Source organism: Typopeltis vanoorti, chromosome 1 (genome assembly GCF_054136105.1).
Source record: "Typopeltis vanoorti isolate ZY-2024b chromosome 1, IOZ_Tvanoo_1.0, whole genome shotgun sequence".
NCBI lineage: Eukaryota > Metazoa > Arthropoda > Arachnida > Uropygi > Thelyphonidae > Typopeltis > Typopeltis vanoorti.
The window spans coordinates 67,525,027-67,547,934 of record NC_143549.1 but is presented as its reverse complement, the minus strand read 5'-3'; the positions used below and the strand labels follow the sequence as shown (position 1 = coordinate 67,547,934).

At 34.5% G+C, this 22,908-nt stretch overlaps 1 protein-coding gene across 1 annotated transcript in view; it reads left to right on the top strand.

Annotated features, from left to right (window-relative positions):
* Positions 1–3,106: 3,106 nt before the first annotated feature.
* LOC150110059 (proline-rich protein 5-like) overlaps positions 3,107–22,908 on the top strand; it is a 44,835-nt gene continuing 25,033 nt past the window's right edge. Inside the window, exons 1-4 of the mRNA XM_090390975.1 lie at positions 3,107–3,435; positions 15,794–15,880; positions 17,875–17,923; positions 18,646–18,703. Coding sequence (XP_090247101.1) covers positions 3,230–3,435; positions 15,794–15,880; positions 17,875–17,923; positions 18,646–18,703 — 400 coding nt within the window. The 5' untranslated portion in view covers positions 3,107–3,229. The remainder of the gene's footprint in view (positions 3,436–15,793; positions 15,881–17,874; positions 17,924–18,645; positions 18,704–22,908) is intronic.

Below are 22,908 nucleotides of genomic sequence, written 5' to 3'. Positions count from 1 at the left end.
TTAGATTACTGATCAATCTACTACCTACCCTAATTCCTCTCTTAACCTGCGGAGGTCGCTGCTGAGCTGACGGATACAAACAAATTGTTTAATATAAATATTCTTACACATATCCAGTGTATAGCTTGGAGGTCATGAGTAGCTGCGCATGCATATATTATGAGTGATATTCCACACTGTTTATGCGGTTAGTTTTGGTTTAACACGTGTTATGTAAAGGTGTGTGATAGTAAATTGTATCTGAGAGATACCGCGACCTTCGATGTCAGTATAGTATTGGTTTAGTTTTTTTTTTTTACTGTTGAAAATGTCTGGAAAAATATATCGATTGGATAATCAATCAGATGTTGAAGAGATTCATCGATTTTGTTACTCGAATCCGATGATGAGAATGATAGAGTCGTATGCGAAAGTGAAAGTGATATTTGATAGTACAGTAAATTGTATCTGAGAGATACCGCGAACTCCGATGTCAGTATAGTATTGGTTTAGTTGTTGTTTTTTTTCTTTGTTTCTTTGTTTAATAATTTCTAGATTGTAACTGAAAATAAATAAACCATCATGTATTATATTTGTAGTTTTTTTTTAAGTTTTATCGCATTTTAGCACATACTAGTAACGAATGTATCTCTCAGATACACGCTACCTACGCTGCAATTTTTTCGACCACGACCTCCGCAAGGTTAAGCTGATCCAGTGCTACATGCATGATGCAATCAGGATCAGGGTCGTCGCCAGATTAGATCCCACTCTGAGGCAAACAATTAAATATCGTCCCTGATGGATTATAAGACAAAAATATAAGAAAATTTACAATTGCTATTTTGCTTTTATTACAAGAGAAACATTAAGGCGAAACAATTACATAATAATATTAATTAAATGTTTGATCTACGGGGATATCCCACAATAAAACTGTTTATAAGCTCTTCTAAATTTAAATTACCTATCGATATACTTGATAGACCAACCAATCTTTCTTGGGTCATTGCTGTTCGCAAATAATTTTTAATCAGTTTAAGCTTGGAAAAACTTCTTTCCGCATTTGCTACGCTAACAGGAATTGTTAGAATAGCGACTCCTACAGCAATATGGCCGAACGAGCGCCCTTATTAAGCCGCGCCATGAGGCAGACTGCCTCTATGCTATCTATCCTGATCAGTACCCTGCCGACGGTACTGATCAGGATAGATACTAAACAGGTGAGGAGAAAGTAGGTATCCTTGCCTAACTCCCTTTCCAACCTAAAGCCAACCAATTAATCCAACACCTGTTCTTACCGTGGCTTCTTGCTCATTGTACAAGTTAGCTCTCAACCCAGTGTCGTATCTAGGGGAGGGAGGAGGAGGAGGTCCGCCCGGACAGCACTTTGTACATTTTTGAAGTTATTCTAAAATATTGTCTCGAGTACTCAGTTCCAAATATTGCAATACTACTGCGAATTTTTCTCACAATTGCTGTAAGTGTTGCTAGTTGTAAGAGGAGTTTTTCTAAATAAAATTGTTAAGAATTACCTACATTACTATGAAATAGACTTCGTCAATATCATCGACGATTTTGCTAACAGAAAAATAACATTTCAGAATGTTGGGATTAAAGTTTTACTTCAAAAATAAACATAGTGTTTTAATTTATTTCCCTAAATGTCGATTTGACTTTTTGTAGTATTTTTCGTGTGTATTGAGAGGAGCGGCAAACTCAGGGACCGCCCCAGGCGGCAAAAGCTATGCTACTGAATCAACCTGATAGTGTATTGAGGAAACCCATTATTATTTTCTTTACTTCTCACAATTTCACATGCTGAACACAGTCAAAAGCTTTAGAGTAATCTATGAAACACATTACCATAGAGAGTGTAAGTACTTTTCTATGATCTGTCTTACGTAAAGGATCGGATCTCTGGTACCTTTCCTAAATCATGATTGTTCCTCAGGCAGTCACTGTCTCAACTTTGGCCTCAATCCTATTTAAAATGATCTTTAATAAAATAAATCTTGCTTGCATGAGAGACTAAACTAAAAATAAAAAGAGACTAAACCAATAGTTCTATAATTCTTGAAATCTTTCTTATCTCCGTTCTTATACAAAGGTATGAAAACCGACTTCTTCCAGCCTCTTGGCATTCTATCTCCCATATTCTTGTAATCAAGCTACGAAACACTTTCATCCCTCCATTGTTCGGTGGCCTTAGTTTGTATCCCCCGGGTGCAGATGGAATCCGCACCAGGGGCCTCGGGAGAAAACCCCTGTCACCTCCGTAGGAGATCGGCTAATTTACCTCAGTTGAAAAAGCCCATATAAAGATGCCTCTCGTCAAGACGAGAATCGAACGCTCTTTTCCAATCGAAGGGAGCAATGTTCGTCGTTCTTCCAATTGCGATACGGAGGCTTCTTTCCATTTCAAAATATCTCGAAATTAATAATAATAATAACAAAGATTGAAAAAATTATTTTTTTCCCTTCAGAATCGCTGACCAAATTTTCTAAATGAAAAAATTAATCAGATATTACTTTAATGGGATTAAGAAAATATTATGTCGCCTGAAACATATCGTGAGATATTAAAAGTTAAACGCATAATTTGCTATTAATCCACCGTACTTAATATTTTAATATAATAAAAAATCACATGATACCGTATGTTAATGTACATGGGAATATTTTAATAAAATTTTCAGTTAATACCAGATAATATTAATACCAGTTAATATTAATTCATTACTATAAAGAATGGTTATTAAAATTACAATTACCAACTATTATATTAATCGTTAATTTATTATTTATTTATTCCAATAAATAAACATCAAACGAGGAAATCTACCATTCGCACTGTATTATATAAGGATCGCGATAAAAGTTTGCTGCGTACGAATCTTTAATATCAGAAAAGGTTACATATGTTTGTGTTATTTTCTTTTTTTGTATTCCCACGTGTGGCAGCGTGTTAAGTATCTGATAACTTGACAGCTGTCTTGTATTACAGTTTCCGTCTGTATAAAAGCAGTAAAAGTCTATAAACAAGGCTCCACACTATATAAAGTGCATTATAAGACTAAATGTACGATGTTATCTGTGGGCTTGCGCTATCCGGATGCTTCTTATCTTCAGGTCATGTGGTAGACTTTGGAGGTCATAAAATCATGCTCAAGCATAAGGCAGTGATAGCATTCGAACAGACAAAGCGGTGAACATTATTCGATCCTAAACTGGATATTGTTCAATCAAAATGAGTAGCAAAAGAAATTCTCACCGTTTTTCTTCGAAACCTGTTAATCTTCCCCAATCAGTCTATTCTCTTGGTTCATTGGCTGTACCTGCTTTTGGAAGAAGTACTAGCTCACTGCAAGACGTTCCAGAACATGGAGAAGTTAAGTTGGAACCCTCCCCTGCTTTAAAGAGACGCGATATGAGAAAGAATGAAGACTTCATGAAGTAAGTTAAACATTTGTTAATAATAATCAATAGAAAAAAATTTTTTGCACGTGATTTCTGATCATTATATCACAATTATACACATTACAGTGTGTGTAAGAATGTATGATATAGTAGGCAATATTGCCAAATCACAAGCTAGATCAAGAATTAGATTTGAACATAATAACCTCATTATTTTTATTTATTTTCAGTATTAAGTTAAGTTGCAACGAACCAAAAAAAAAAAAAAATCGGATTTTAAATGTAATTAAATTGTACTCTTTCAGCGTAAGACAGAAGCCAATAACAGAGGCATCTCTCGAATAATTTTCATCGCTGCACATTTTTAAAATAACTTCTTATTCCATGTAAGAATACGCTTAGTACATTGCTACTTAGCAGGATGCTGTAACTATAGTGGCATTTCAAGTCACCAAAAGTCTTATCCTGAAAAATTAATTCACTCCAATAAGAAAAATCTAAAATAGGGGATTGAGATAAGAGATATGACAAATTTAGAAGGTATTAAGATGGAGACTTGTTTGTGTTATTTAATTAAATATTCCAGAAAATGTACACTGTGCATCCATCTTGATATATAATGATTAGTTTCCTGTAGCAAAAATAATTTCATCTTCGTACGAGAACCTTTATCACACTTTTTCACTTGAAGAGCCGTGATAAAAATTCTCTACGTCTAAACAGCATTCGAACTGTTTTTTTCCCGCCCCTCCAAAAGTGCTTCTTCGAAACTAACTGAGCTATTTCAAAGAAATCTGGTCCATAAAACCTTTTGGTAGCACTGATCCCAATCATGGTTGGTTGATCCTACAATTTATGCAGAGTGGTATTCTTGCGAATTTTTCAGGATGCAAGATCTTTATTTGTTTATTAGAAAAAATTAAAACAGCCCATTCTTGTGTAGCATGTTAGAACGCCAACCTATTCATGTGTAAATAAACAAGTCTAAACATGTTGGCCTAGTTGGCTCGTGCACATGTGATGCATATGGCGAAAGTATAAGAATGGAGTGACAAGGTTCAAAAGAGAAACTAAAATCGCAAAAAAAGAAAACTCTAAAATAGAAAACTGAAAAATAAATGCGGAAAATTTCGCAAAAGTTGTTCTTTTACATCGCGACAATTTTCGATCTCATTCGTCAGCTGCAGATTCCAAAACTGAAATTTAACACAAAGTTCACACGATGACATAATCAAAGGTGTACGTATCAGACGCTATGAAGAACTATGGACATCCATTTAACGAATGATTAGAAAAGTAAGGAAATTTGTTGAAAATGATACTAAAAGTTTGCATTTTACCTTTTTAGATTAAAAATTAAATAAAGAAATAAATTGCTTTTATTTCATTTCTCCATGGTATTACTATTTAGACATTCTTAATTCATTTGGATGAATTATATCCACATATCAATTTTTCAAAATTTTTATATTTTGAAAAAAAAAAAATTCTAAAAAAGTGTAGGTGCTCAGAAAGAGAACTAATTTGTATTGTTGTTCTTTTTAACCCCCCCCCCCCTTCGGAAAAACAGTCTTGGAACTTTTTGATACGCCCAATAATTTCGGAAGTCATATATAGTGAGAGCTTTAAAAATTTAATCTTGAGTTTCAGTTGAAACTCAAGATTAAATTATAATATGATTTAATATAAAGATTTAATTTCAAGATTTAATATAAAATGATTATTGAAGCATTGTTTGTTTACAAAAATTAATTTATGATCGCATTCTCATAAAGCAGAAATACTCTAGCAATTCTGGATACCGAATAACAATTTATGATTATAATATAGAATAATCAAATAATCATAACAGTCTGAGTTATTTCCTAAATAACCTTCCTTCCCTGAAAGATGAGGTGTATGGTATTCCGTTTTCGAAACTTCTATTCAGTTCGATTTTTCTGCATTGTTAAAAATACTTAGCAAAGATACCTAACTTCACAAAATATTTTAATAATATTCATCAGGTCTGAAGTCCCCCCTTTCCTCCCCCCTGTATCTGTTTCAAAAAAGGATGTGCAGTATATTAATTACAGCGTAGAGGAATATGTTTTTGGCTTGTCTTAACTAGCTAAATCCTAAGTTTGCTTCATTCTTTTACTATTTCAATGGATAAGATAATTATAATTATAATTATAGCATGGTTTTTTTCTCCCGGAAACTCGGGTTTTTCATCCGGCATACAGACAAATCGGCCCTTTAGAATACACACGCAATTTACAGACAAAAAAATACTAGCTGTGGTGATGGTGGTTGTGGGCAGCAGATGGCGTTGATGTAGGTGATTGGTAGTAGAGGAGATGGAGTGTTGTATAGTAGGTGTCCTCCCGCGATGAGTCTTTGGACTCCTTGGAGGTATCACGAATAATAATAATAATAATAATAATAATAATTTTTTTTATTATTGTTCTTTCAAATATTTACATATGTACAATGATCATCTATTCAGTATATTATTTTACAAGGTTCAGCACTTTGTGCTACATATAATGAGATTTAAATAGTAATGATGATAACAGTTTTTTTTTTATATAACAATCATAATAATAATTTACAATTATATTGTTCAGAGTTACATAAGTTGTATAATATTACATGTTGTGGTTTACTATTTTTTTTTTTTTCAAGTTTGAAAAGGTGTGATTATACAACAGTATTTACACATATGCAATCTGAATATTATGTGTCCTTATTTTCACAAACATACGGTGTAAACTCATGATTTACTTTTAAAATAATTTTTTTTTTTTTTACATTGCATACATTTGTTACAATTATTATATACATTACATTCATTTGTTTACATATGATACATTACTTACATTTGTTTACATGTGATATTTACATTACGTACATTGGTTTTCTTGTGATACGTACATTACATGCATTTGGTTACATATGATACATCTTGGATGAGAACTAATTTTTTTTTTTCCTTTCATCCTCGAAGCTTAAATGTAAGCTTATCTGAGGATGACACCAGTTGGTTATTATGTTTTTTTTTTTTTGCTGTGTTAGGATGCTACGGAATCTATGATTGAGAAATTCGTGCACGCGCACTCACACGCACACGCACGCACGCACACACACGCGCGCGCAATCCCCCCCCCCCCACTCACACAATAAATTGGAATGTAGTGATGCGTCGCTGAACTGGAAGCCTGAGCGAATATATTGTGTTTCATTAAGTTTGTATGGTATTTTGGGTGAGTGTTTCTTGTTCGTAGTATGTCCTTAGAGCTCTTTTCAGGCTATTGTAGTTTGTAAGGTTTCTGTATTCAAAAGGTAATTTGTTTATCATGTCTGGGATGTAGAAGTTTTGCGTGGCCTTTCCGTAGTGATTATTGTATTTATATGTGATATAATTAGTAGTCTGAGGTCTTGTTATACGGTATATATTTCTAACTGTCCTGTAGTTGGCATCGAAATAATGTTTTAGCAAGGCTGCATAGTGACTTAAATGTTTTGCTGTCAGTATTTTGTGTTCTGCCATTGCAATGTTTATAAGGTCGTGATTTTCTCTTTGTTCCCAAAAGATCAGTTTTGTCATTTTGTACTGTAGCGACATTAATCTATTTAATTTGTAGGGTGCACAGAAAGCATACGTTGTTATAGCGTATCTTAGCATTATATTTTGGCATAGTGCTTTGTATATTAGTGTTTTTAGGCGTATGGGAACTATGTCTTTTAATCTGTAGTTTGCCACTTATTGTTCGGAGTTTGTTGTGTATATGTTTTATATGGCTATTCCAGTTCATATCTGCATCGAGGTAAATTCCAAGGTATCGTATTGTTTCAACCTGAGTGATTGTGGTGGTTTTGCTGTTCTGTGTGTTTTTTGTGTTGGAAAGTGGATGTTGGATAGTTATATATTTGTTATCAACTGGTCGAGTCAGTGGATTTCTGAATATCATTAATTTTGTCTTTTCTGAGTTTAGGTGTATGGAGTTTTTCGTGAGCCAGTCTATGATCAGATTTATATCATGTTGCATATTTGTTTGGGCTATGCTTGCGTTATTATGGATGGATATTATTGCTGTATCGTCTGCGTACTGGAATATCTTACCTTTGAGTGGTAACTGATTAATATCGTGAGTGTAAATGTTGAATAGAGTTGGGGAAAGTACAGCTCCCTGTGGCACTCCACAGGTTACTGATAGCTCTCTGCTTCGGTTTGATCCGATACGTGTGATATGCTTTCTATTTTGGAGGTAGTTTGTAAACCACCTGTGAAGAGGCCCGTCTATTCCAACATGCCTCAGCTTTTCTAACAAGGTTTGATGTGTAAGTGTATCGAATGCTTTGGTTAGATCTATAAAGACTACCACGGCTGTTTTGTTTTTGTCTAAGGCGGTATTAATTACGTCTGTAAAGTCTTCCAAGAGAGATGTTGTTCCCTTATTTTTCTGAAAACCATATTGTGTTTTGGGGATAATATGAAAGATCTCAGTGTATGGTGTGAGTTTCTTCAGTATGATCCGCTCCATAATTTGATTGATAATTGGTATTGTTGCTATGGGTCTGTAATTGCTGATTAAATTTCTTTTTCCTTGTTTGTATATGGGTGTAATTATGGCGGTCTTTAGCATACTTGGTATCTGTCCTGTTTTAAATATTTTATTTATTAGTTTTAGTAGGATTGGACTTAAACTAGTTGCATGTTGCTTTATATCTTTTGGTCTGATACCATCTATTCCTGGGCCTTTGTTTGGTTTGATTTGATGTATTGCTGAGAGAAGTTCTGCTTCTTTTATGGTTTGATTTGTTTGGTTTGATTTGATGTATTGCTGAGAGAAGTTCTGCTTCTTTTATGGTTGGGAACCATAATGTCTGTTTTGATCGCGGTCCAAGTGGAGGGTCTCGTTTTGTGATTGGGGGAATATTTCTGTGAAGTTCTTGGATGGAGTCTGCAAAGTATTGGTTAAAGTCATTTGCTAGTTGTTGGATAGGTTTTGCGTCTTTCATGAAGCTGTGTTTTATGGTTTCGGAGGCAGTGGTTTTGGGAACAGAATCTAGCATCTCATTAATCAGATGCCAGGTTTGTTTCATGTTGTTTTGTGCGGAGGTTAGTTTGTCTCTGTAGTAGCTTCTTTTTGCATTTCTGATTTGTGTTGTAAGGCGATTCCTTGTTATCTTATATTCAGTTTTTAAGGTTGTGTTATTTGGATATCGCTTTAATTCTTTCCATAAAGCGTCCTTTCTGTGTATTTCTAGGATTAAGTTTTGTGTTATCCAAGGATTTTGTGTTGTTTTTGATCGAATTCGGACTTTCTTTGTAGCTTTCTTATATATTTCCTCCAGTGTGAGTTTAATGTTGTTGTATAAGATATCTGCTGAATCTGATGCCAGGTGTTCCCAGTCTGTTTTTCTTATTTCGTGGTTGACTATTTCTTCGTCTGTTATTGTTTTCTGTCGTTTTTCTTCTGTGGGACATTGCATGGGTATTGTCTTGGTGTGCAGGTTTAGAGCGGTGAAGTAATGGTCTGCTACTTTGCACTTTATGACTGATGCAGTGTAACTATTTGGTGATGCTCGGACGTTTATATGGTCTAAACAGGAGACAGTGATAATATTTCCGAATATTTCTTCTCTAGTACATGATGTTATTGTTGGTATTAGATTGTACATGGATAGTGTGTCTAGGTATTGTACAGAGTTGTTCTGGTTTTCATTTGCGATATTTATGTTTATGTCGCCAATTATCATTAGGTGTTCGGTTGAGCATATTTCTTGGCTTGAAAGCCAGCAATTGAGTTCGTGTAAGAATTTTACCATGTTTAGGTTTGGTGGCCTGTAAATAGCATTTAGTATTATGGGATGCTGTGTATTCGTGGTATTAATGATTTCGAGGCAGAGGATTTCAGCATGCTCAAACTGATAGGCCATTTCTTTTGCTATTAATTTTTGTTTCATAAATATTAGTATTCCACCCCCTCTTCTTGTTTGGCGGCATGATATATGTTGTTGGAAGCCTGGAATTTGGAAAGCAGTCACTTCGTCATTAGTTATGGATACTTCTGTAAGAATTAATATATCAATAATATCAGTGTAATTCCTCAGATAAGCCTGTAATAATAACCAATGTTTTCAGATGCTTCTGATGTTAATATGCAAGATTGAGAGACCTCTCGCTTGTACTGTGTTTTGTTTCCATGCATCAAGAGATTCGAAAGTACAATTACTGATGTATTCTGGTGTAATTACATCTATCTGATGGTTCACATTCATTTTTGTTGTGTTGAGATCTTCTTATTGAACTAAGTTAGAGTCTTTTGTTTCACTCTGGCAACCTGTCTATATCTTCCGAGCTTTTTATTTGTATAGACTTTGAAGTCTGTGACTTTCTCAAGAATATTTTGCCGTCTTTGATCCATAAAAATTGATACTTTTTTTCCGTTTTTTCCTTTCTTGCTTGGTGCAAAAGATTCTGATTGAAAGGTGTTAAATATTCAGATAGAAAGATTGGCGTATTGTCTTGCGATGCATTTAAATCCTTGACTACTGTTTTTTTCAGTCTGCTGGCTTTTATGAGATTGTCTTTTGTAGCCTTGCTTGTCAGACGAACTATGACTGGTGCCGGTCGTGGCGAACCTTGTTTTCTGTTCTTCCTGGGAAACCAATTTATGGTTTCCCAGGAAGAAACCGAATAATAATAATAATAATAATAATAATAATAATAATAATAATAATAATAATAATAATAATAATAATAATAATAATAATAATAATAATAATAGCACCTTTGTAGAGCAGATGCATTTGGCCATATAAAATCCTGGGTTCGAATCTCGCATACAGGATTGAATGAATTTTCATTCTTCAAATGAAAGCGAATTTAGCCCGGTGAATACGGAGGTGTAAGAATTTTTTGCTTCTCTGAAACTCAGTTTTTCCCCTTCTGAAAAACAGATAAAACCATTCAGAGAACAGTCGTATTGACAGACATAGCAATTTGCCCTATTATTATCAAAATCAATTTTATGACTCCGAGGTCTTATAAAATTGATTCTTCATCCTTCGTCATTATCAGTAGTTGATATCATGTCTACTGAAGGTTTATGGGCTTACAGGTGATGAGTGTCGCTCAGACAACTTCAACGATCTCATGTTTCTAATCCTAAATGTTTTTAGTCTAAAACAACTTTAGTGATGTGATCCTTTTTTTTTTTTTAGTTATGGTGTTAAAACCTGATTTTTGAGAGGGGAAGGAGGTTAAAAAACCGAACTTACTTTTGTCGACCCCAAAATTGGCTAGCTCGGGAATACGATGAAAAACCTAGAAACAAGATGATGCCCGATCGCCTTCCCGTTATTGGAGGCATGTGGCTTGAAAATGTTCACTGTTTAGTCTCTAGAGTAGGTTCCAGATTATGTGAAAATGAATAAAAATACAAAAATAAATAAATAAATAAAAATAAAAATTAATAAAAATCGAAAGAAAAATACTTGGTCTACCTACAGTATGAAAGTACTATAGATTTACTAGGTTTACAACCCTTCGTCAGTAGGAGTCAGACTAAAAATAAAAAAAAGTTTTAATTGACGACTAGATTTGAACCTTTTTGCGAGTTCCCAAAAAGTTATACAAGCAAGTTTACATCAAAAATAGTCCTAAACAGCCACTAATCGAATTACGTATTATTCAATCCAAATTTCAAGTATTAAAACTAAAGTGTAAAAATAGTTTAAACTATATAAAATTTTTCTCACATACTAGTAATTAAAATGTCGTTGTTATTAGATACAAAGCATCAGTATTAAAAGTGACATGGTGAGAGTTAATGAAGTTCTGGGGAGGGGGGGGGTAATGGAGGTATATAACACCCCTTTCTGTAACAGGAACAGAAATCCTACAAAGAAAACATGAGGCGTGAAAATGAATTGATCTGTCATTGAACAACTTCTGTAAATGTGCGACAAAGATATTATCTGATGATAATTCAGGGCCTAAAACTTTAGCTTGGAAACACAGTTTAAAATAACTTGTTTCAATTTTCTTGTGATTTAATAAATTATAATAATAATAATTATTATTAGTAGTAGTAGTTGTAGTTAATGTTTTTGCGTTCTGATAAAAATAAATAGAAATTCCCTCATTCACTTCTCTGTTTAATGTTTGTATTTCATGTTAACATGAAATACAAACATGAAAGATAATTTCAATAAAAATAATAATAATTTCATAAAAAAAAAGAACATTTTGACAAATATTTTGATAAGTAATAACCTCCATTTTATAATATTATTGCCGGAATAAAAATAAAATAAAATAATAATGAATTACGTAACGTTAACCGCTCTTATGGTCGGGATTATTTTAAATTACATGAACACCTAAAGCCTTGCGGCAAGTGTACAGTTTTATATCTAGAAATTGCTTATCAATTGAAGATAAGTTAGCCGATCTCATACTGAAGTAGCAGGGTTTTTTCTCCTGTAAATTCAGGTTTTTCACACCTTATACAGGCATATAGGCAAATCGGTCACGAGAACACACACACTCGATTTACAGAGAAAAAAAACACAAAAAAAACTGTCGGTAGCGGTGGTGAGCGGTAGATGGCGTTGTGTGTTGACGATAATAGCATTGTTGGTAGTGGAATACTGTAGTATGCCATCCCACGATGAGACCTTGGACTCCTTGGAAGTGTCACCTAATAATGGTAATACTTTCAGCAGGGCAATTGGTATTACACTGGAAGAGAGAGAGAGAGAGAGAGAGAGAGAGAGAGAGAGAGAGAGAGAGAGAGAGAGAGAGAGAGAGAGGCCGTTTTTTGTTTATGAAGCAAACTCACCCATACTTGAAAAATCCTTATAAATATTCTTCATATCCTAAGCGGATTTTCAAACAGAATTTTCAACAAAAGGTATGTCATTTTTCTAACTACACAGGGAAGCTTATCGCCATTCGCGAAAATTGCGCAAAAATTCGAGAGGCTCTTATACTAATATCCAATATTAGGCTCCTTTAAATCATTTTGCTATTATATGGTCAGAATATGTTATAAGCTTTCGGACAAAGACCGACGGTTGCAAATAAACCAGATTTGTTTTATTGCACCTGAACGGTGTGGCTTTATTATACTAACAACCATTAAAGATAGTTGCCATATAACATTATCATGTATTAAGTAACTTAGTGATATGTTTGTGTATTTATTTTAACGCTACATGCTGAATAGTTTAATCTTGTTATGATACCGCCAACCAAATTTATCATATGATAATTATATAATCTCTCTGCTTTGCAGATGATGTTGCACTGAACTCCAACATTCAGACTACCCAAAACCACTTAGATAATTTTTGTAAAAATGTAGCACTGATCGGATTGACGGTCAACACCAATAAAATTAAAGTCCTAAAGACAGAATATTAGCTAAATAACCGCATTCTTGAAGACGTAAATGATTTTCAGTACCTTGGTTCCTACATCGATATTATAACAGACTTAGTGAAAAGAAAGCAGAAAACTCTTCAATTCCATGAAGCACTAAATAATATCTGGAAATCCAATCTCATCACTCACCACAAATACCAAAATTCGTCTGTATGAAATCACCAGTCAAGCTATATTTACACTATTGTGCCCATACATGGAGCAGTTAATATCATCAATACCTTCGGGACAACCTGCCTTCGAACAATACTAAGATATACATGATAAGATCACATTCCTAATACTGTCATTCACAAAGAAAGCTAGCAAAGTATCCTAATAGAAAAAATTCAAAAAAAAACTTAACTGAGATGGTTGGGAAACCAACTTAGAAATCCACCTTTATCTACATTTAGTGCTCTTGCAGGACACAGAGGAAGACCAAAAAATCAGTTTTCGCAATACATAAGCAAACTTCTTTTTGAAGATGAGGCTCATGAGCCATCTGACATTTACCACTTGGCACAGAATAGAGAAACTTGGCTCACTTCTTTCAATAGACTTTATCTCCATGAATTTTTGTCACATGAATTATTTCTGTATATATTTCCCTAATCATACATGAATAAATGATGTCGATGATGATGAACTATATACTACTACTACAGTCCAACACTTCATTACTTCACACGTACTACTACTACTACATTACAGTTGTTCAGGTCAATTTTTTGTTATGCACTAAAACAACCCCCGCCCCTCCCCCAAAAAATGTAACTTTTATACCTAAAAGGAGAAAATGCTTGTTCACCATAATACTGAATTAAGAATTCATTATTGTGTATAGAACTGAATATAATGAATTACATTAACGATGATATAATATTGCAGATGGATTAAGCTATATTTCACAGAACGCATTTCATAGAAACTAATTAATCTCGTTATTTTTAATTATGAATTGATTAATAGGTTTAATAAATGATGTTCTATTAAAATTTTCATATAGCTATTGGTTTTTCATATAGCTATTCACCAAATATTCACTTATTCACCAATAAAATTTTCATATAGCTATTCACCAAACCAATTGGTTCAGTAAACCAATTATTTGGGCTGATTATAATCCTTTGACTTTTACATAAGCTATAATAGAAATTCATTTTATTTCAATATAAATATTTCGTTACATTTTCTGATATACTACGCGTAATGGTGGAAGGTGTTCCCATTAACTCAGTGTTCCTCGTGACTGTTATTTCCACTGATCTTCCTCACATACATTAACTACCTGCTTCTCACTGACCTTAACCCTTATTCATAGTTTTGCTGGTGACAGCACTTTCCATTCATACGACAAACCTTATATTGCTCAAACAAATCCAGCTTCAAGATCATCTACAATAAGTGAACTAAACACTGATCTCCACAAGGCCCTGCAATGGGGCAATCTAATCGCTCTAAATGATTCCAAAATAGTTTTTTTTTTTTGTTGTTGTTGTTGTTGTTCTCTCTTAAATAATAAAAAAAAACACTTTAGTTCCTTTCCATTTACCTTTGCCAATGCTCAGCTTAAAATTCAAGATCAGATCTCTTTTCTCAAACTGACTAGTATTCCTAGCTTTTCCTTTTCGTACATAATCACATCACTTCTATAGTCATTCTTTTTCGTTCAAGACATTATTATTAACCTGCCCAGTTACTTACTGTGAGCAAATCTTAATTTGAGGCGGTGCACCTATGGCCTCTCTAAAAATTGTTGATGCAGTGCAGAAGAGAAGGATGTAGTTGATCGAAGACCTGTGGCAGTCGGTGAAAATTTTAAGTAGGGGTGCTGCATATACAAAATAAGAAAAAATAATTAATTTTTCCTAATCAGTAACCAATTTATTAATAAGTAAATTTAGATATTAAAAAATTGCTTTATTAAAAATATTTCACCCTCACCACGAACACACACCAATAATAAAAGTTTCGAACACAGAAATAACGTCGCAAGAATACAATTTATCTGTAGCGACAACGCACCACGAGCAGTGTCGGATTCGCTTGTTACGTGCAGTGACAAGTGCAAACGAATATCGGCGAGTCTGGCTGCAAGTGGCCGAACGTGATAATTCCGACACTGCGTTAGATCGCCGTGCACTTGTTTCATAATGTTAAGCGTTAATCGAACAATTCCAATGATTAACTATTCAGTCAATGTCGAAACATTTATCTTGTATTGCATTTATATGATGTCGTAAGCATTGTTATTATTTATAAACAAACAAAATTTAATTTTTTTCGTTTTTTACCTTGGGGATACTGCAGTGTCGCAGTGCTTATGTACAAGCCGCCACTGTTGAAGACCCTCTCTTGCAGATGCTTTCCCGCCAGTGTCTCATGATAGCACTCTCCATTCATTTATAGCTTGATTTATATAGAGAAATAAGTTTAAGCATTAGCATGAAAAGAGACACTGCATGACTGCATATGTTTTTTTCTCCTCTCAGGTGTATGAGTACATATATGTATATCTGTACTTCATGCAAGGTACGAAAACAAACATCGCTAAATACGCTTTATGCCATCCATTTTATCGTTTTCTTATCGTTATTTTTAAAAGCGATAAGAGAGCATAAAATGCATTTTGAAATGTTTGTTTTTATGGCTGTTTCAGCAGCGATTAAAGCTCTAATTTTCAAAAACATTTGAACAGATAATTTTTTTTGGGAAGCGGGGGGCGGGGAGTACTATTTACTTGAATAAACAGAGCATCGTCTCTATGGTATTTAAAGACTACAGGATTTGTTAACTGAGAATATCGATGAGCTTTATTTTGATTAGTTAACAAGTAGTATCAATTAAGTATAGTATTTTTTTGTTTCATTGATAAATGTATTCTTATGTATCACTTGAAAATGTGAAACAGCGCTGTTTTCGGTATTATAAATATGCTTACATTTTTTTTTTTTTTTTTTTAAATCTCTCCAGCCTTCAGCGAGCAATTATAGGTCTGTTTCAAAAGAAGGAACCATTTTTAGGAATGGGGGAGTTGGCGTCTTTACACGACAACGTAAGGTATTTGATATGTTTATTTCATGGTAATAAATAACTATATTTTTACCCTAATAAAATACAGTGTGTTTATTGATAACTCTCAATAAAATTACCTTATCCTTCTTCTTATATTATTCTGTAAGACAGTATTTGTCCATGGTCATGTTCTTGACCTTTCATGAATATCGTCTAAAAATATAACAATTATAAAATTTACTCCTCTGTAGATTATTTTATAATCATTGTAATCCACTAACTTTGGAAAATAATATTTGTTTATATAGTAAGTTTTAATTTAATTTCTACTTCTGTATCGCAATTGGAAGAACAACAGGACGTTGCGCCATTCAATTGACATCAGGGTTTTTATCTCCTCGAAACTTGGATCTTTCATCCTGCATACAAGCAAATCGGCTGAGAATACAGTATTCATTTTGTGGATGGGGGAATTGTTCGTGTGTTGATACAGGAAAAAAGGCCTTCACAGAACTGTTGCCATAAAAGTTAGAAACACAATTCTGTGGTTCTGACTTTTATGGCATAGTTATGTGCTTCTAACATCCCAGCCTGAATCAGCCATCCCAAACTTCACAGTGGGCACAACACATTCGGGCAGGTAGCGTTCCCTGGCATCGGCCAAACCCAGTTTTATCTGTCGGACTTCCAGATAGGAAAATATAATTTATCACTCCAGAGAACACATTTCTACTGTTCAGCGACGAGATTTACACTGCTTCACCTGACGCTTGGTGTTACTCTTGCTCATGTTAGGTATGCGGCTGCGTAGCTATGGAAACCTATTTTTTTCAGTTCCTGACAAACACTTGTGGTGCTGGCTTTGTTTGTAGAGACATTTCGGAACTCGGAGCAAGCGTTTCAACCGAAGATAGCCGATTTTTTCGTCCCACACGCTTCAACACTCGACGGTCCTGTTTTGTGATTTTGGTAAGAGTATCCGCTCTCTAGCCAAAAGGTTGCGGGTTCCAATCCTGCTATGGGCATGAATGTTTGTGATTGTCTGTGGATTTACTAGTGGTGGTGGTCGGCGGTAGATGGCGTCGGTGTAGTTGTGGTTAGTTGAAGTTGGTGGATTGAATGGTAGAGACGGAGAGTTCTGGGGTGGATACCCTCTCTCTCGATGAGTCTTTAGACTCCCTGGAGGTGTCATGTAAATTGATCGGGGCAGCTGCATCAGGGGAGAAATTTCTAGAACTGAGTTGTTGTAAAGGCGCATCGTTGAAAATCACTGAGCTCTTCAGTACGATCATTTTATTGTTGGTTTGTCCATGATGACTGCAAATCAATGTATTTCCTTTTATATGAGCCATGATTGTGACGTATATAGCCAAATTCACTGCTACGAAGGGATGTTCCGATATTTTTGATCCGACAGGGTATTCTAATACTCATCCATTGTTTATAAATATATAATGTGGGACTTTATAGGCTAACTTTTGGAAATGATAAGCAGGGATATTTGAAACAAGTAAGGTGAGGAAGCCAGTGTGTTATATTTGTTAATTGAGTGTGTTTTTCTGGCTGGAATTAAAAAGACGAATTTCCTGGGGAGAAAAATCTTGCCATTTGCGTATGAGACCAGATATCTGACCTTAACAAATTATAATAAAATTCATAAAGCTTCTTCGCGTCCTGGACGGGATTCGAATCTAGGTCTTCCCAACCTAAAGGGATCATTGATACCGAGAGAACTACGGGCAGGCAGCATCTTTACACTCTTAGTTTTCATCGATAGTTGAATTCATCTCTACCGGCGATTTGTACTCAAAAATTAATGGCTGCAAATAGATTTTGCCTTATTTGGAGTAGAGGAATAATAGAAATATATCGCAGTGAAATCTTTGTTATTTCTGGGGATGATGTAGGAATCATATGGATATTGCTTTCGTTTGTTAACAAATAAGTGATAAATATTCAAGTGATAAATTAATAATTTCAATAGTGTCAGTTTTTGAAGCTATTTAGATTTAAAATTGATTTTAATTTTTGCTTTTCAGAAACATACTGAATTCTAAATCTGGAGTTTTTGTTTCTGATTATTACAAGGTGCGTATTACCGATAATCTGAACACATTTCAAACATTTTTTGTATTTTTATTAATTAAAAGTTTTGAGTTACTGTCTTATTGCTAGGGCAGAGGAATTTTAAAACTTTCTGAAAATATTATTTAAAACAAGTTTAAGAAATCTTTGCTTGATTACATAGTCATTAGTGTTTTTTCTCAGGACTGAAAAACAAATTCGAGACATGAGTCTGAATTCTCCTTCCTTCCTCCATTACAATTTTCTAACGACAGCTGTGATTTTTTTTTTTTTTCTGTCACTCTCGACCACCAAAGACTGCAAAGTTATACTACATTAATACTGTGGGTTCGATAAAGATTTTCTTTTTTTGCTATTTTCATTAAATTGTATATATTTACACAGTCCGGAAACCCTACTTTAGAGACCAAACATGAAACCTTTTTCAAATTGATATTTCAGGCCTCCATTAAGAGGGCAAGTGGTCTCATACCCGATGAAATTCACCATTCACCTAAAGGCATTCAGTTTATCCATGCTCACGACAGGATTCGAACCTCAGGATTTGAAGAGCGAGGACGTTAACCACTCGACTACCCGAGCATTATCAATAAGCCTATTTATACAGGGCTTCTGATTTAAAATTATTTATTATTTTTTTTTTTACTTTTATTCAAAACTTTTGTGTATGAGAAGATCTTGTTATTAGTTGCCATAAACTTTATAAACATTTTTTATATTTCCAGCAAGAATTGCTAACTAAAGGAATGGTTATTCTCAGGGAAGAATTCAGATGTGAACGTGGTAAGTATTTCTTTTTCCCCTTTCTTAAGTGGAATTTCTATTTCATATAATCTGTATGTATAGAGAAATATTTATTTATAAACTTCGCTAGACAACGTACTTGATTAAGTCATCAGTTAATTTATGATAATTATTGAGTTATCGTACATTAATGCACATCATAAGGGACTTAATCTTAGATTTTCTTAAATCAAGGGTGGATCCAAACCATCCTTTAGAAAAGCAGGTTGGCCAATGCAATTAATATAATATTAATATAATTTATTTTCATTTCTCCTAATAACAGTTACAATTTTTAATTTAGATTATACTTAAAAATATACAAATAAGTTTTTAATTTAAGTGATGTTTCCAAATCTTTCATTATTTTGCTCTGATTTTTTGAAGAAGCTATTTTTTTTTTTTTTTTTTTTTTTGTTCAGCCTCCATATACGTATCTTTTTTGATTGGAGTGGCCACATAAGGCCATTCTGAATTCACTTTTAGAAACTATCCCCATTTTCCCAAATATGGAGGTTGGATTTTCCCTTGGCATGTAAAATATAATGCAAATATATATATCTCAAAATATTTATTTTATATTTACTTGGGAGAATACCAGAAGTAGGCTTAGGAAGCAATGTGTAGTAAAAATCTTTATCAAATGCACTAATAAAAGGTGAATATATGTGGACGCTGGGGAAGCGCCGTGTCTTTTAAGTAGTGCAAGCTAAGGCAACTCAGGGAAGTATTAGGGGAGTATTTTGTTCAGCCTCCATATACGTATCTTTTTTGATTGGAGTGGCCACATAAGGCCATTCTGAATTCACTTTTAGAAACTATCCCCATTTTCCCAAATATGGAGGTTGGATTTTTCCCTTGGCATGTAAAATATAATGCAAATATATATATCTCAAAATATTTATTTTATATTTACTTGGGAGAATACCAGAAGTAGGCTTAGGAAGCAATGTGTAGTAAAAATCTTTATCAAATGCACTAATAAAAGGTGAATATATGTGGACGCTGGGGAAGCACCGTGTCTTTTAAGTAGTGCAAGCTAAGGCAACTCAGGGAAGTATTAGGGGAGGCACTAGTAACCAAATAGGGGTAGGGTAAATGGTGGGGGATGTGATGCAGGAAACGTGACGTCGTTGGTCGGACAGTATGAATCAGCTCAAGATAAGATAAGGATTCGTGCCGTGATTGGTCGACACTTTAAACCAAATAGGGGTAGGGTAAATGGGGGAAGTGACATCAGTGTCATGGGTGTGTGTGTGTTGTTATTATCAGATGCAGATAAGTGGCGTAATTTGTTACGTGTAATAAGTGACGTCATTGAGTTGACGTGGAAAGGGAAGTTATTGTAGTGGGGAGGTGTGACTTCCTGTGTGTCTTGGGTGGCAGATTTATGTGACCTTGTTTTTGTTTGTTTACAGTGGTGGCTTATGGGTAATGAGTTTAGTATGGAATTCTGGGTGATGTAACGGAATGTTTGGAATCTCGCTGTGGGATACATCTGTCTGTAGCGTCACGTTGTGTCTTTTGGTTCGCGTATGGCATTCTGGGTCATATCTCCCATTTACCCTATCCCTATTTCGTTACTAGCGCATCCCCTACTACTCAGAGATGCCGAGGATTGTATTCTCGTAAGCTCTCAGGTCAACTTATGAAACTCATAGTTTCAACAAACATTCGGCTTTGAAATAATGTCGGATCTAATATCCACTTTGCTTATAATTTCTCCTGTGACCAGGAGATATTAATTTGTTCTAAAGATTTGCTATAAAAGTGTCTAATATTTCTTGCAATACGGATGTGGTATGATTCTCATTTAGTACCTGCATGTCGCAGTCTGTAGCACAGTTCGTCATTTGGTTGGAAAATATATAAATTTGATTCGTCATGACGTGAAAAATCTTTATAAGGGCTTTTTTCAGCTGAAGGCGAGTTATCCTTCAGGCTAGTATAGAAATGGAAATATGGAAAACCTCTCCTGTTTCTTCGTCTTCCTGTGGATTATGTAGGGTACAATGGCCTCACGCGATGAATTTTAGGACTCCATGAGGTTCATGAAATACTACTACTACCACTACTACCAATAATAATAATAATAATTCAGATGAGCATTTTTAAACAAATTTATTTATTTGTATACTTATCATTTTACTCTTTTGTAATATGGGCTTTTTAGATGTAATGAGATTTTTGGTATGTCTAAACTCTATGCATGCATCCTGGAATTTTCAAGGACAGGTTTAGTTTTATAGAATCAGTTCCCATAAACTACAGTGTCATGAACTATCTTATATTCTGGCTTCTTGTAAGAAAATGAACGAACGAAATTATAAGCATTACAAAAAATATACAATGATAAATGAATTTTGGTTATAAGAGATGAATTAAAACACTGGAGAAACACCCCGAGTACTCACAAAAACGTAGGTCTGCAGCCCGTATTGTACAAGTAGAGTGTATAGTTTCAGTAGCTGTGTGCTGACTGTTAGGTGGCTGAGACGATTGGGCACAAGATTGGCTTCTTATTGCCAAGTCAGGCGTTTTAATTGCGCAACATAATTGACACAAATGTGAGAGAAAGACAAGGTTATTACTATTATTATTATTACTGTTATTACGAGACACCTCCAAGGAGTCCTAGTATTCATTGCTGGAGGGTGCTTGACTCCAGTACACACACACACACACTACTACAACTATACCAGGCTAATTGTATGGTCCCGATTTTTGTTTCAGAAAATGTGTCCACTGTATACACTATATTAAATTAAGCATTGGAAGCCCTCTATTAGAGTGAAAGGTGCTAATATGTATATTTCTCTATAGACCAAACACTGTACTTGTGAAGTTACCTCTAACCTTCTGTAGAATGGATGGAGGTTTCACACGAAGCGAAAAATCATCTACCATCCAAAGGAATACACAGCATCTATTCCACAGTGAGATTCAATTTTGCAGCTTGTTTAAAAAAGCTGATACATAATCAACTGTGTACCTTACTAGCAAGGTTTAAAATGGTTCTTTTTTTTTTTTTTTTTGCTCCTTCAGTACTTAAGGATTGCTTCCACCCCAAGCACTACAATAAACATTAAATTATTGTTAAATTAATTAGTGCCTCTGTAATTTGTGATAATGGTAACGTGTCTGCTTTCATAATGTCAGATCGATACAAAAAACTCTCTAGAGCACGGGGTGGCTCTCGAGCCGCATGCGGCTCGTGTCCACGCGTCACGTAGTTCGTTGCGATCTACCAGGAAAAATAAACAAAGAGGGAAGAAGAGACAACAAAAAAGGAACAAAATAAAAAAAAAGAGAGAGAGAGAGAGAAACAAGGTTAATAAAAATTACTGCAATTAAAAAAGTTTAATTCGAAACACATTAAATGAAGTTTACTTTGAACAATTATAATAATTTTAGAGTCGAAACACAATACTTTTAGTTATTTATTAGTAGAGGCCTTCCCTGTATTCATTTTCTTAGTAAGCTTCTTAAAATTAGGTGCGCAATTAGTTAAAGCTGTTCTTACAAGCTCGTTACAACCTCGCCAAGCGCACACTCACTTACTCCCTTATCATCGTATCTGTCAAAGGTTGCAGCTCTTCTAAGTCTTACCGGAATTATTTTGGCTCCAAAAGGATGCGTAGTTGGCTATCCCTGCTCTAGAGGTTCTTTTCTAATAGCCGATCTAATCTGGATCTTCTGGATCTTTTTTAGCCAGTTTCCGAGTTGATGAATCTTTGATACAAGCAAATACTCCCCGAAAAGTTTTTAACTCTTCAACTCAGAAAAATAGATCTCATAACTTACACTAATAATCAAAAATAACTGGTGATTAGTTTACGGAATTAACAACGCATATAAAGTATATTAATTAAAGGTAACTTTAATGAATAACTTCTATATTTCGGAAACGTCACATTGCCATCTTCAGGAACATAAAGATATGGTATGTGCACGCAGGCACTAACACAGAGCAAATGAGGAAGAAAGCAAGAAACTAATATTGTTCCTAAAGTCCTAATGGTGCCCTCTGGCGGGCTAATTTGGTAGTCTTGGCAGTTGGGCTGAAGTTCTCATAATGTAAGTCTCCCAAATTTGGGGTAGTTTCATGCACCCACATTTGTTGAGGTTAGGAACGTTTTTAGAGCTGCTGAAGATTCTTTGAACAATCTTTCGTATTTAAACTTGCTGCGATGAATTATTTTTGT